Raw genomic sequence first — 13,142 nt, forward strand, 5'->3', positions numbered from 1 at the left:
ATTGTAGCACTCTTTGGAACACCTCCCTCTTACAGCATGTGCTGGAGGAACTGCCTAATCCATTGCAGGCAGCCCAGCAATACTTGCTGGACAGTCCTAAAGCGAGCAGCTGAGGGTCTTTATTATATTCAGGGAGAAAGTGCCACCCCTCTGTCTGCCAACCCCTGCCACAGCACCATATGGGAACAGGGCAGTATAGGATGAGGACTGGCACTCGGGGGTGGGGGTGTGCAGGCATTGGAGCTGCCAGCTGACACTGTTGCTTTTGTACCAACATCAGGATTCTAATTTGTTGTTGGGAGATTGGATTCTAAAAGGTAGCACCCCAGCTGTGCTGACAACTGAGTTTGGCTAGCCCTCTGCAGATGGGACCAAACCATGGTGTCTATATATAATTACCAGGGCTAATAAAACGGTTTGGTAACAATCAGGAAGCACAGTAGATTAGCCAAGTCTTAGGGTTCTTCCTATACTGTCCTGTGCTTTGCAGCAATCCGTTCTCATTAGGTCTGCACGGCAGTTAAAATCAAACTAGCTGCAACCATATTTAAAGCTTAAATATGGCTACTGTTAGCATGTTCCTGACAAGCTTCCCTGAACAATAAAGATTTGGATGTTTTTGCCCAGTATCATGCTACAGATGAACCCGCTAGCAATCAGCAGCATGATTTTATAATATGGATTCTCGGAGGAGGGGAATCCTTCTGCAGGGGAGTCCATGCTAGCAATAATCACATTTAAACAAAGTCTGAGTCATAGTGTGGGCAGGGCCTTTTCCAATTTCTGACCAGATCTTACTCATTTTGCAAGTAAAACCCACTTCTGAAAAAGTCTGAAAATCCTTTCTGCTACCATTTAAAATGACTGACAATTCCTATAGAGTGGTGATGTTAAACCTAATAGGGAAACATGCTTTTAAAATGGCTATCAATCCAAACTACACTATAAACTGTTAGAGGAGGTCAAGTATCAGGGGGTAGCCGTGTTAGTCTGTATCTACAAAAACAACAAGGAGTCTGGTGGCACCTTAAAGACTAACAGATTTATTTGGGTATAAGCTTTCGTGGGTAAAAACCTCACTTCTTCGGATGCAACCGAAGAAGTGAGGTTTTTACCCACGAAAGCTTATGCCCAAATAAATCTATTAGTCTTTAAGGTGCCACCAGACTCCTTGTTGTTTTTGTTAGAGGAGGAAGTACCAAGTAAATTGGTATTGGTGTAGGGCTAGGTGCTAGTCATACTACAAAGGGTACATGACCACAATTGTGTCTGCGGCTACAAGGCTTAATCAGTGTTAGTGCCAGTGGCCTCGTGTTGCTGCCTAGGTTATTAAAATTTGGCCCTTCATTTCCTGATCTTCCCCTTTTCTCCCCCATTGTTAAGTTCAAAGGAGCAAAGTAATTTAACTTTCCCTTTCCCTTTTTCTTATGTGCTTTGTTTTATTGAATTCTCACCAGAGTGTAAGTACAGAACTGAAGCGATTAACAGTTATGCTGCACATACCAACTGAACCTAACCTAGAGCGAGATGAGAACACGTTCTTTTAACTACAATCCTGTTGGCGCTGCCCCAGTACTGTCAATGGTATTGAATAAAGCAAAAGTGGGGAGGGGAAAAGAAGGGCCATTCATCTCTTATTCCCAGCCCCCTTCAGTCACATGCAAGCACTGAGCAGAGGAGAAGGCTGTAACTGCCAACAGCAATCACAAACTAATCCTCCATGCAGCAGCCGTCAGCAGCCTCATTTCGCTAAGCTGGCTCCTCCCACTGCTTCCTCCACAGGTGGCAGGCGCGCTCATTTAGGCCAGATCTCCACTAGAAAAGATTTGCCAGGATAGCTATACTGGCAACCACACATACATGTCCGTCCACCCACCCACCGGTGGTAACGTTATCCCTGTCCAGAGGTCGAAGACTCAGGCACCTTTCAAGTCCCACGTAGGCCCTATTTTGAAGGGTATGTCTACACTACAAGCGCTACAGCGGCACATCTGCAGTGCTACAGCGCTGTAGCGTAGAGACTTGCTGCAGCGACAGAAGGAGTTTTCTGTTGGTGTAGTACATCCATATCCTAAAGAGGCAGTGGCTAGGTTGACGGAAGAATTCTTCTGTCACCCTAGCAGTCTCTACCCCAGGGCTTAGGTTGGCTTAACTGTGTCTCTTTCTGGGTCTCTCTTGAGCAGCGTAGCTTAGGTGTAAACCAGGCCAAAGGCATGAATGTTTCACAGGCCTTGAGCTGGCTCTCTGCACAGGCGTGAAGTTCACACGCTGAGAATTAAAAGATAAATCTGAAATGACGTTTCGGCATTCCACTCTCACCCTCCCCAGCTTGAACGATAAAACAGCCACAATTATTTGTTTGAAAACATGTCTGAATAAATCGGTTTACTCTGAGGTTGAAACATTGCATGCCAAGTGCTGACATGGAGCAAATGGTGATGGCCCAGCCCAAACCCCGCATCTTACTTTACTACTTTCTACGTTTTAAATTAAACTATAAACAAACCATTGCATACACGCCATGGCAGAACAGATAGGCCCTGGTTTTTATTGTTAGTCTGAAAAGAAGTCTTTCTGTGTGCATATGTACCATTTAGATCGTAGAATCAAGGTGAATATATGCACCTATCACCCCATCACCTGCACTCTGCATCTCCAGTCCCTCCTTCCAGGCCACTTCTATTGTTCGAAACCTCTGAGTGGCTCCAAACAAATGTTGGGTTTTTTAAATCAAACTGACAGAGAAATATTTCTTCCTTTCCCTCCAAAGGTGGATTATTTCCCACAAAATTACACTGGTCTCAGCCCCAAGACAGGCAATGTTCAGTACTGAACCAGTCACAGAATGGGGTTCAATTACCAGGGGAAAGCGTTCTGTCCTCACAGCTTGTTTAGCCAATGGGAATTTGTTCTGATGATGTCCTGCTTGCGCCTGGAGGCCCTCATGAAGAGCGTTGGTGGGTGGGGTTTCTCTGGTACCAGTCAGAAATGGACATTTGCCTCAAGGCTTTCCATTTATTCCATGCATCCGAAGAAGTGGGCGTTCACCCATGGAAGCTCATGCTCCTATACATCTGTTAGTCTATTAGGTGCCACAAGACTCTTTAATTTCTAATCTAAAAAGTAAAAACTATACTTTCCTCTGTGAAATTCATCCCTACGCAGAATGACATGGGACCTAAGCACCATTTAAATTCAATGTAAGCCCTGTTTTAAGGACTTGAGTGTTGCATAGGCCTTATACTAGCACTTTGTACAGGCAGACACACTCTAGCTATCCTGGCCCACACTAGCCATTGTTAAAAACTTAATAAAAATAGCTCTACTGTGTCTGGAATAAATAGCCCCAAATTCAAATTGCGTAGACCAGTGATTTCAGTAAAAGAATGCTTTTGAGAATTCAAGGCTTAGACTAGATGCATATGCAAATTTCAGTTTGGGGGCACTCAGATGTCAGAGCTGGGATGAGGACCCTTTGGCAATCTGGTCTAAGATGCCTTTTGTACCAAACACTAATTAAACACCTTCCCACAAACACAATGTTTTTCCTTAAGAGAACCACCCTTCCAATCCCTTTTGGGTACTGCTTTGTGTGTTTGGTACAAAATAGCAATTAAAAACAGCTGGATTGGGATTTGAAATGAAATGGTTTGCATCTTGAAATACTTGCATTATTTTTTTAATAACTTTCTTCTGAAAACTAGAATTTGCTCCAGGTTCCAGAGCTACTTTATATCAGGCTCTACCAAAATGTAACCAGTTCCGCATGCCCTGTGAATTCTTCTCTGATGTCTGTTTGCCTTTTATTTGGTTAAAAAACAGAAAAAAGTTCACTGGGTAACATTGTTCTAACAAGATTAAAACACCATACAAAATCTCTAGAGTGTGTACACATAAAGGAAAACAGAATCACACTTTTTCAAGATTACTTCCGAAGTTAACAAGTGTTTAGGTGGAAAGAGACTTTTTAATGTATTGCTTGGGATTCTCTTACACCATTTTTTTTTTAAATTAACTACAACATCACACGACTTTGAGCTGAACTGAATTGTTTTACCCTATTTTTTACTTTATGAAATCTGGAGAATCCTGACCATATATTGTTGTACAGGAGTGATCCAAACTCTGTTTACTTCAAAAGGTTTACTCCAAATTTACATCACTGTCATGTCCAGTGTTGCTTAGAGAGAGAGACCCAAGACATATGTCATACAGTGTAGCTGTGATGTGGAAATATAAAAGAGCATTGATTCCAAGCTATAACTTAGTGACCATGGCCCTTATCTTACCATGAAGTGATGAAAGCAACATCACATTCAGTGATAGGAACATACTGTAGATCAAAATTGCATGTTTGGGGACACAAATGAGCAATTCAGCTGCATGAGAATATGGGTCGCATGGTTCTTGTGTCGGAGTCTTGTAGTTGGGTTTTTCACATGACAAAGTGACAGCTGCTCACCAGCATAGGGAAAAGGCTGAACCATAAAGTTGTTGTAGTGGTGTTGGTCCCGGGATATGAGAAAGACCAGGTGAGTGATATTAATCTTTTATTGGACCAACAGAAGTTGAACCATAAATGGCATCTAAAATTACTGTAGAATGGCAAGCCACACTGCTGAACTGGATTAGACTTTGCCACTGGAGAATCGCTATGCTCCAAGGCACAGTTGTTTAAAACTAACCTATTAAGGCCCCGATTCAGCAAAGTATTTCACACATGCTTAAGTCAATCCCTACCTCACAAAGTGTTTAAATCATGTGCTTAAAGGTAGGCCTATATTTAACCCCCTTTGACGTCTGTAAGACTTAAGCAGGTGCCAAAGTGAATCGGGCCTCGGTCCCTTATCTGTTTAGGAGATTATTATAAATCCAGTTACAGAAGATATGAAGTTATCTGGGTGGCAAGTAGACCAGCCGGTAACAGCACTGTCCTTCCAGGGATTTACTGCAACTATTCAACTGCTCTGGTCGAGGAGTAGCAGGACTAAAGTCAGTGCCTTTGCCAGGGGCGGCTCTATGTTTTTTGCCGCCCAAGCACGGCAGGCAGGCAGCTTTTCGCGGCGCACCTGCGGGAGGTCCGCTGGTAACGCGGATTCGGCAGAGCCGCCGCCGAATTGCCGCCAAAGCCGCGGGACCGGCAGACCTCCCACAGGCATGCCGCCGAAGGCAGCCTGACTGCTGCCCTCATGGCGACCGGCAGGCTGCCCCCCGTGGCTTGCTGCCCCAGGCACGCGCTTGGTGCGCTGGTGCCTGGAGCCACCCCTAGCCTTTGCACAGGTTCTCCTAGACAGCAGCAGTAGCCCGGTGCTCAGGACCTACACACTCCCCTCCTCATGTACACTCGCTCAAGGGCCAGACACAATTTGGCCTCATATGTTTAATGACATTTAACCGCCATGTAAGGGACGACGTGATTGTAAATAATAAATCAACCGTTACTCGGGGTACTTACTGTGCATTTCCTTTGGGAATCCTAGAAGGGTAGATTTAAAGGATAGGTAAGATTGCTAAGGCCCCAATCCTGCAAACACTTATTCATGCATCTGACTTTATGCAACTACTCTGGTGAGTGAAGCTGAGCATCTGTGTATGTGTTGCGGGATCAGAGACTAAAGTCCCATGCTATACGCTGCCTCTGTGCACAGTGGGATTCCCGTTGCTGTCAGTGGGAATGATGCAGAGCAATAGGTGGCCCATAGAATCTGGGTAAATGATAAGTTCTTGTCCCTATTGTTTTAAAAAAATAAAGGCCCAGTTCTGAAGTTGAGTCACATGTGGGATCCATCCTGGGTTCTGTGCTGCTCTGCTAGGTGCTTTAAAAATCCCTGACAGATCTAAGCACCGTGCATGAAGGGAGTCATCTTATTCTTCCCACCATGCCTTTGTTTCTTTTCACACCCTTTCATACTCTGTATTATATATTACTTGACATCCTTTATTTTATTGTTCTCTTGAGAAATATTGTTGAATCTTGAAAAAGTGATAAGATCTATTAATATAATCCACAATGCACTAGATCTAATCTAGAGCCTGTTTTAGAGCATGACTGAAATAGCTGCATTCACAAATTAATCTCCTTTTGTAATCTGGTATCTTTGCTTCCCTTTTCAGGGGCCCCTTGGTTTGGATGGCAAGCCAGTAAGTAGTGCGTTAAGTGTCAAATATACCATTTATTTATTTCTAGTTACTCCATGAAACACATACATGCAGACCCAAATATTGTAATAATGGAGCTCTGCATTATAATTATTACAAGGTGCAGTACAGCAAGGTCACTCTATGCTTTGTAACACAGATTGATTTTAGGATTTATCAGATTAGGCCCTAATCCTGCAAATGGTAGCATCTGGGTAAATTGCAGCACTCAGGCGAAACCCTGTTGACTTCAATGGGACTAATCACCGTGTATAAAGTTCAGCACTTTTGTAAGTCTTTTCAGGATCGGGGCCTCTGTGAGCTTTTGCTCTGAAAGGTGACTGTAACATAACACTGTCATTCTGGAGTTCTGTGGTTTTTGAGTCTCAGTAATTTTTATATACAGTGTGCTGAGTTTATAAATAAAAAGATGTACCTTTCTAAGTGCCAGCCCTATAAACTCAACTTGGGACTGGTTGGGAAGCAAAGCTGGGTTCTTCCTTCTTGAGCTTCATCTCTAGTCAAACAAATTATGCCCTCAGTAACATCTGATGAACCCCATTGCTTTCCATGTGTTTGCACAGATTGTCCCTGTAATTGGAACTTAAAAAGCAACTCCATTGATGCACTGGAGGGAACAAAATCAAGTGCACACTCTTAGCTGGATGCTAATGGGAGTAAAAAGTCATAATAAATTATTTAAATTGCAAAAGTGACCAGTCTCTCTGAATACACACACTGCTGAGTAGGGGTGTACATTTCTCCAGAGTGGTTTGGAACTGGTCTCAGTGTGCATGATTATTGAAGTAGCATTTTGTGAATTATTGGGATGGGGCACAGTCTGGAATTCATTTTTACATGATGTTCTCTTGACTTCTTTCTTTTGCTTGGAAGCCTATTGGAAATCCAGGTACATATCTCCTTATTGTCTTTACAAAATCAGAGCCTTTTGATAACATGCTGACTGAACTTTGGTCAGTTCTGATTTTTTTCATAGAGGATATTTAAGAACTGTCACTTGTGTGTATTTTGTTTTCAAACTGCATTTCCTTCCATGATCACTAGAGGGCCGCATTTGAAATCTTTTCAAGCTACAAATCATTGTGACTGTATTCAGAAAGATCGTAGAGGCTAATTCATTCAGTTGCAAAGTCGTTCTAGATATTTTGTTAGCCACTTTGGGAATGTTTCATTATAGCTGCAAATATGCTCTATTTCTGTTGCTATATTAAAAAAAAGACTACTAGTAGAAAACAATTGGGGGCAGACCAACCAGTTAGATCAGTACGAGAGTCTTTGCCCATTATTCAAACCAATCCGGAATTGAACTTTTTTGGAGGTCTGAAAAAGTTGGTGTATGTTTTTATTGCTATATTCACAAAATTAATTTTCTGTGCTGTTCTCAGTATTTTTTGGTCTATCTGGAAAGAAAAAAATCGCCGAAGTTTCGTGAAAGAGCCAGGTCTCGTGTGTTTTCCAGCACCGTTTTCAGGACACACAGGATGGGCTTTTCAAAGGGGCTGAGAGACCTAAGGGTCAGATTATAAAGGTAGCTAGGTGGTTTGTGGGATTGTCAAAAGCATCCGGGCACCTAACTTCCATTGATTTCCATGGGATTTAGGTGCTTTTGAACATCACAGTCGGCACCTACTTAGGCACCTTAATACCTTTTAAAAATCTATCCCTAAATGCCTAATTTCCTTAGGCTCCTTGGAAATTTCAGCCAAGAAGTTTGAATAGATTTCCCTAGGCTCCTCTGTTGTCAGTATACACATGGAATCAAATGTTTGCAGGATAGGACTCTGAGTGAGGAGAGGGGCATGAAACCCACGTGTTTTATAGTGTGATCTACTTTTCTACAGGCCAATAATTCCTTTGGTCCATGTAGTAAACATCCACCGACATATAGAGAGGCAGGATGTCCAGCTAGAGCATTGTAATGGCTGCTTCTGGCCTTAAAATCTATGAATGTCTGTAAGCAGGATATCCATGTGTAGAGCAAATATAGGCTATAACCCTGATCTTGCAACAGGCTCCAGAGGCAGACCCCTAAATCCCCTGCAATGTGGCTCTTTCCATCCATCAGCATGGACTCTCCTGCAGAATTGGAGCTAATGTCCCATACTTCTTGTTCTCAGGTTTTTTCCCCACCAGAAATATTTAACAGTTCTTTCTTTCTTTAAAAAATAAAATACAATAAAATTACAGGGTTTGCTTGGCCTAAAAGGAGAACAAGTGAATCTGGTTTTTTCTCTTTCCAAATGATATTAATTTCTTCAGCAGTAATGCTTTTAATTTCAACAAATGTTTAAAATCTTGAAAGAAAGAAAGAAAGAAAGAAAGAAAGAAAGAAACCTCACTTTTTTGGTCCTTAAGGAAGAGAGGGGAAGGGGGAGAAAGAAAAACATAGCAATAGACTTACATTGGAGCCATTTTAAATACTCCGAACCCACCTCACGCTTTGGTGGCAGTGGGAAGGGTGGGAATGGTTACTGGATGTGAATAGCTTGAATTAGTTTTGCAGAGCCAACCCGCTCTGGCTATTGCCCATCTCTACAGAGAACACATGGGAATAGAGAAAAGGCAAATGTGGTTTTTTTTTAAATCCCCTAAACCCAAGAAACTAGGGGCCCGGGTTGTGCAACACGCTGAGCATTCTGCTGTCCAATGGGATCTGGCCTTAAATTAGCAAAACCCTAAGGCAAAAGAAGACCCATAAATTAAAAGAAGGAACAGAAACCACAAACACATACAACATGCGCTACAGGATCCATTCTCCTCTCTGTGCCTGTGTTGATGGTCAGAAGTTAAATGCAAGCCCCAAGGCTGGAAGAGACTCCTCTGGGGAGACAAAAACCAAACTGAAAGAAAAAGCAAACCTAGCCCATCAAATGATTGTACTGAGACCAGACCGCTCCTGAGCTCGTCCATGGGATGCCCTTGAAAGTAAGGGGCCAGCACTATTGCCTGAGGCCAGACTTGCAGCGAATGGGCTGCTGTGCAAGTAGGCGAATGCTTCTGCCATTGTGCCTCCCTTTTGACTTACTGCCTCCTCTCCAGCCTGGGGCACATGAGGCCTTGCTTTAGCTAATGCTCACGCCATTAATTGTGCTGAATGGAAATGAAATTCTTCTTTTGACTTAAACCTTGAGTGAAACACACATCAGAGCATTTTTCATGGCTTTTTGGGGCTCTAACCCATCTCTTCCTGCCCATCTCAGACAGAGCTATTTTGGGGGAACAGCAAATAGGCCAAAGAAAGCAGCCTGCCCTCCTTATATATTTCAAACAGTTGTATAATTGGCAGGGCCGGCTCTGGCTTTCTGGCCGCCCCAAGCAAAAAAAAAAAAACCGCGGTGGCCAGAACAACAAAGCAAAAAAACCAAAGAAACCTGCGACGCGGCTGGAGCCAGGGTGCAGGGGGACTCCCTGCGCTGCAGATGTGCCCTGGCTAGCGGGGGGAGGGAGCGGGGGGAGAGAGAGAAGGGGGGCGGCCACGCGCCCCCCCCCCTCCCAGGAGGGTTCTGCGCTGCTCCAGTCAGCTGGGAGGGAAGGATGCAGGCTGCCCTGCTGGGCTTGCTGCAGGGCGCTCCCGTCCTCCACGCCGCTGCCCCCTACAGGGCGGCCGGAGCAGAACAACAACAACAACAACAAAAGTGGCTGTGCCGCCCTAGGATTGCTGCCTCCTACAAGCTGCCGCCCCACGCACCAGCTTGCTCGGCCGGTTCCTGGAGCCGGCCCTGATAATTGGGAATAACATACCTGTAATGACACACTGAGCATGTGTTGCTAGAAATGGTTTAATAGCTCAAGCAATGTCTTGCTTATAGTACATATCAATATCATGTGTGCTTGAGATGCAGATTAAAATGTTTTTTCTGTTCTTTTAGTCTGGGGGTTTCCTGCTGATGAGAGGGAAACAGAATGGAGGTCTCATTGGTGCTTCATTAGACATGCATCTTTTATGTAAAACAACATGTAGCTTAATAAAAAAGAAAGAGAAATAGAGCTGAATGGGAATCAAATTATGAATAAAGAATTTTATTCTTTCTAGTCAAGACACTGGAGCAGAGATGTGTATGCTGATTATATATGCTGCTTTTTTATTCTGCTCTCACTTCTATTTACAGGGACCTCCCGGACCAAAAGGGGAAAAGGTAATGACTAAACTCACCAAAATGCATCTTTAAAAACCCTCTACGCTGCATTAACAAATACTTATTGTTTCGTGGGCACTGGGATTTTTTTAGTTAAGAATACCTAATATGGTAGAGTCCTGTCTTCTAATTGTTTCATAGTGGAGCATGGAGCCATAAGGCTAAATTCTCCCTTTACCTTGGCAAAACCCATGGAATGGAAAAAGCTACAGCAGGAAATGCTCTGAAATGACAGGGTAGAAATAGTGTCGCGCTCTCTTTAGAGGGGGAAAGAATTAGCAGATGCTAACTCATCCAAGCATACAAGCATCCCCACACACCTTGAGACATCCACATGCCATCCTTGTCTCCAGCAGCACAGATAGCTTAGTGGTTGTGCTCTCCTTTTTCCATGTTATGCTCTAGCTCCCCCACTGAGAGATAGAAAAACCATTGAAACGTGGCTACTGTTACAAAACTATCTTAGCCCAGGCACCTTTTTTCAATGTAGGTTACAGACAGTGGCTGTGGGAGCCTTAAAAATGGAAAATACCTGGAGTATCTGTTCATCTCTTGCCAATGCAGAATTGTTCCCTGTCACATTGTCTCAAGGCTTTGTCCGGCCTGGCTTTGAATGAGTTAAGCTATGGGGTTCTTTGCCATTTCCCAAGGGGTACCATTCCATAGTCTACATGCCTTCCACTCTGTCTTGCATGTCTGAGATTTGAACTCTAATTGCTGTACCTTGCTGTTTTGTGTGACGTAGGGTGAACAAGGGGACGTCGGCCCAAGGGTAAGTACCAATAGCACTCACTTATTTTTCTAAAACACAACCAAACCCCACTATGATAAAGGAAAGCAAATCTACGTGTACTATTTGTCAGTGCAAGCTGTAATGCGGTGAAGGTTTAGAAAACATTGTATTCTACCCTCAGTATTGATTCTTGGGCATCGTTTTTCTTCCCCAGATAATTATGGTCTGGCGACATGAAAGCTTTAGTTAAGAACCTTCAGTCCTATGAGCCCAGGTCACTTTTGTGTTGGTTTCCCATTACTAGAGCTTCTTTTGTTTGAGAAAGGAGAACAAAGAAATACCATCAGCTTCCATGTTTCACTTGAGACAACTATTGTTCTATATTTGTATTGGGGTCATACCTAGAGTCATCAGTCAGGGATCAGGGCCCCCTCTGTGCTAGACACTGTACCCATACGTATAGTGAAAAAGACTCTATTCCTGCCCTACAGAGTTTACAATGTAAGTATTTGATGAGAGACAGCAAGTAGATACAACAGACACATGTGGGAGTGTGAGGTACCAGTGAGGTTATTGGTGTTATAAGTTTGTTTCATCTTCTCTCCTCTTGGTGTCTCTTCCATTCTTGTGGATTCTTTCCATGATCTATTCTCACTTACTTGTAGGAGGGAAGGATAGCTCAGTGGTTTGAGCATTGGCCTGCTAAACCCAGGGTTGTGAGTTTAATCCTTGAGTGGGCCACTCGGGGATCTGGGGCAAAATCAGTACTTGGTCCTGCTAGTGAAAGCAGGGGGCTGGACTCAATGACCTTTCAGGGTCCCTTCCAGTTCTAGGAGATAGGTATATATCCATATATTATTATATATAATTGCTCTGGGCTGCCTCTGATTGAGGATAAAGGTAACCAACCCAAGTGAGGAGAGACAACAGTTTCCGCCATAACTTATGGAAATTAATGACCTGTTGTGGAACTGACACTGTTTTTCTAACCTGTGAAGTAAATCATTTAAAATAGAACAACAGTGTGGGTTCCTTCAGCAAATATATGGGATCAATCCTCTAGCTAGAATGGAGCAGCTGGTTACAGGTATGGTAAGTGAAGGCTCAATATGTCAAGAAATAAGACATGATGTGGTGTGGGTGCCATCAGACGTGCTTTCCAAAGTACTATGTTTTACTCAAGTGAGTAAAAGTTTAATTAGCCTGCAATGTATAGAGACAGGCTGAGCTGGAGTTCCTATGTCTGCTGGATTTGCCTGGGAACGCTCAACGTTGTTAAATTAGTGTGCACCTCTAAGCCTAGAGGCTGATACAGAGAGAGTAACCTAGGAGTTGGCTGTTGAAAGATGGCTCAGCGGCTGCTTTGATGTGTGGTTTCTTGGAATCTTCTTTTTGTGTTTAAATGCAGGGTAAGCATTTTGCAAAGAAAACCCGTATGGGTCCTTCCTGATTATTAAATATACAACATTCTCCTTTGCACCGCTGTGTTCAGACTTGAGTCTCTCTTACATTCTGGCGGCTTTCCTTTGAGGCTGGAAGAGGTTGTTGTTAGTGGTTCTGTCACTTTAAGAAGATCCAGGACTCCAGGCTTCCTCCAGACCCTCCATCTGTGGAGTCTCGGAATATCCCACGCCACTCTGATTGTACCACATAGTTAATATTATCATTTTCACAAAGAGTATTAATTACTGATGGCTGGGCAGCATGTGAGCTGGTCACAGTCTGCACATGGGGAGCAGAGAAACAAATTCCTGCCGATCTTCAGATCACAATCAAAGATGCGTAGGCCTTGAAAAAAATCACAACAAAATGAGGGCTGCCCAACTACCCAGCAGAATGTGGTAGGTGGGCCCTTGAGATTCAGACGTGAACTTTGGTTAGCAGTTGCTAGGATCGGCGTGTTCAGCAGGAAAGGTAGAGTCTGTACCGACACCTCTCTGCTGTTTCAGGAGTAGGCATCCGACGGAGTGGTGTCCATCCCCTAGAGGAACGAGCAGCAATCACAATGTAGGGACATGAAGGAGAGAAGAGTGGATAAAATGAAGGGTCTCTTGGGACCCCTTCAGCCTGAAAAGGGGAGGGAACTTTATACCACCCAAGTGGCTTTTCCATAT

The 13,142-nt window shown here is 43.6% G+C and overlaps 1 protein-coding gene across 1 annotated transcript in view; it reads left to right on the forward strand.

Moving 5' to 3' along the window:
* COL23A1 (collagen type XXIII alpha 1 chain) overlaps positions 1–13,142 on the forward strand; it is a 327,013-nt gene that overhangs the window by 267,158 nt on the left and 46,713 nt on the right. The window contains exons 6-8 of the mRNA XM_054037338.1: positions 6,115–6,141; positions 10,269–10,295; positions 11,041–11,067. Coding sequence (XP_053893313.1) covers positions 6,115–6,141; positions 10,269–10,295; positions 11,041–11,067 — 81 coding nt within the window. The remainder of the gene's footprint in view (positions 1–6,114; positions 6,142–10,268; positions 10,296–11,040; positions 11,068–13,142) is intronic.

Source organism: Malaclemys terrapin, chromosome 8 (assembly GCF_027887155.1).
Source record: "Malaclemys terrapin pileata isolate rMalTer1 chromosome 8, rMalTer1.hap1, whole genome shotgun sequence".
Taxonomy (NCBI): domain Eukaryota; kingdom Metazoa; phylum Chordata; order Testudines; family Emydidae; genus Malaclemys; species Malaclemys terrapin.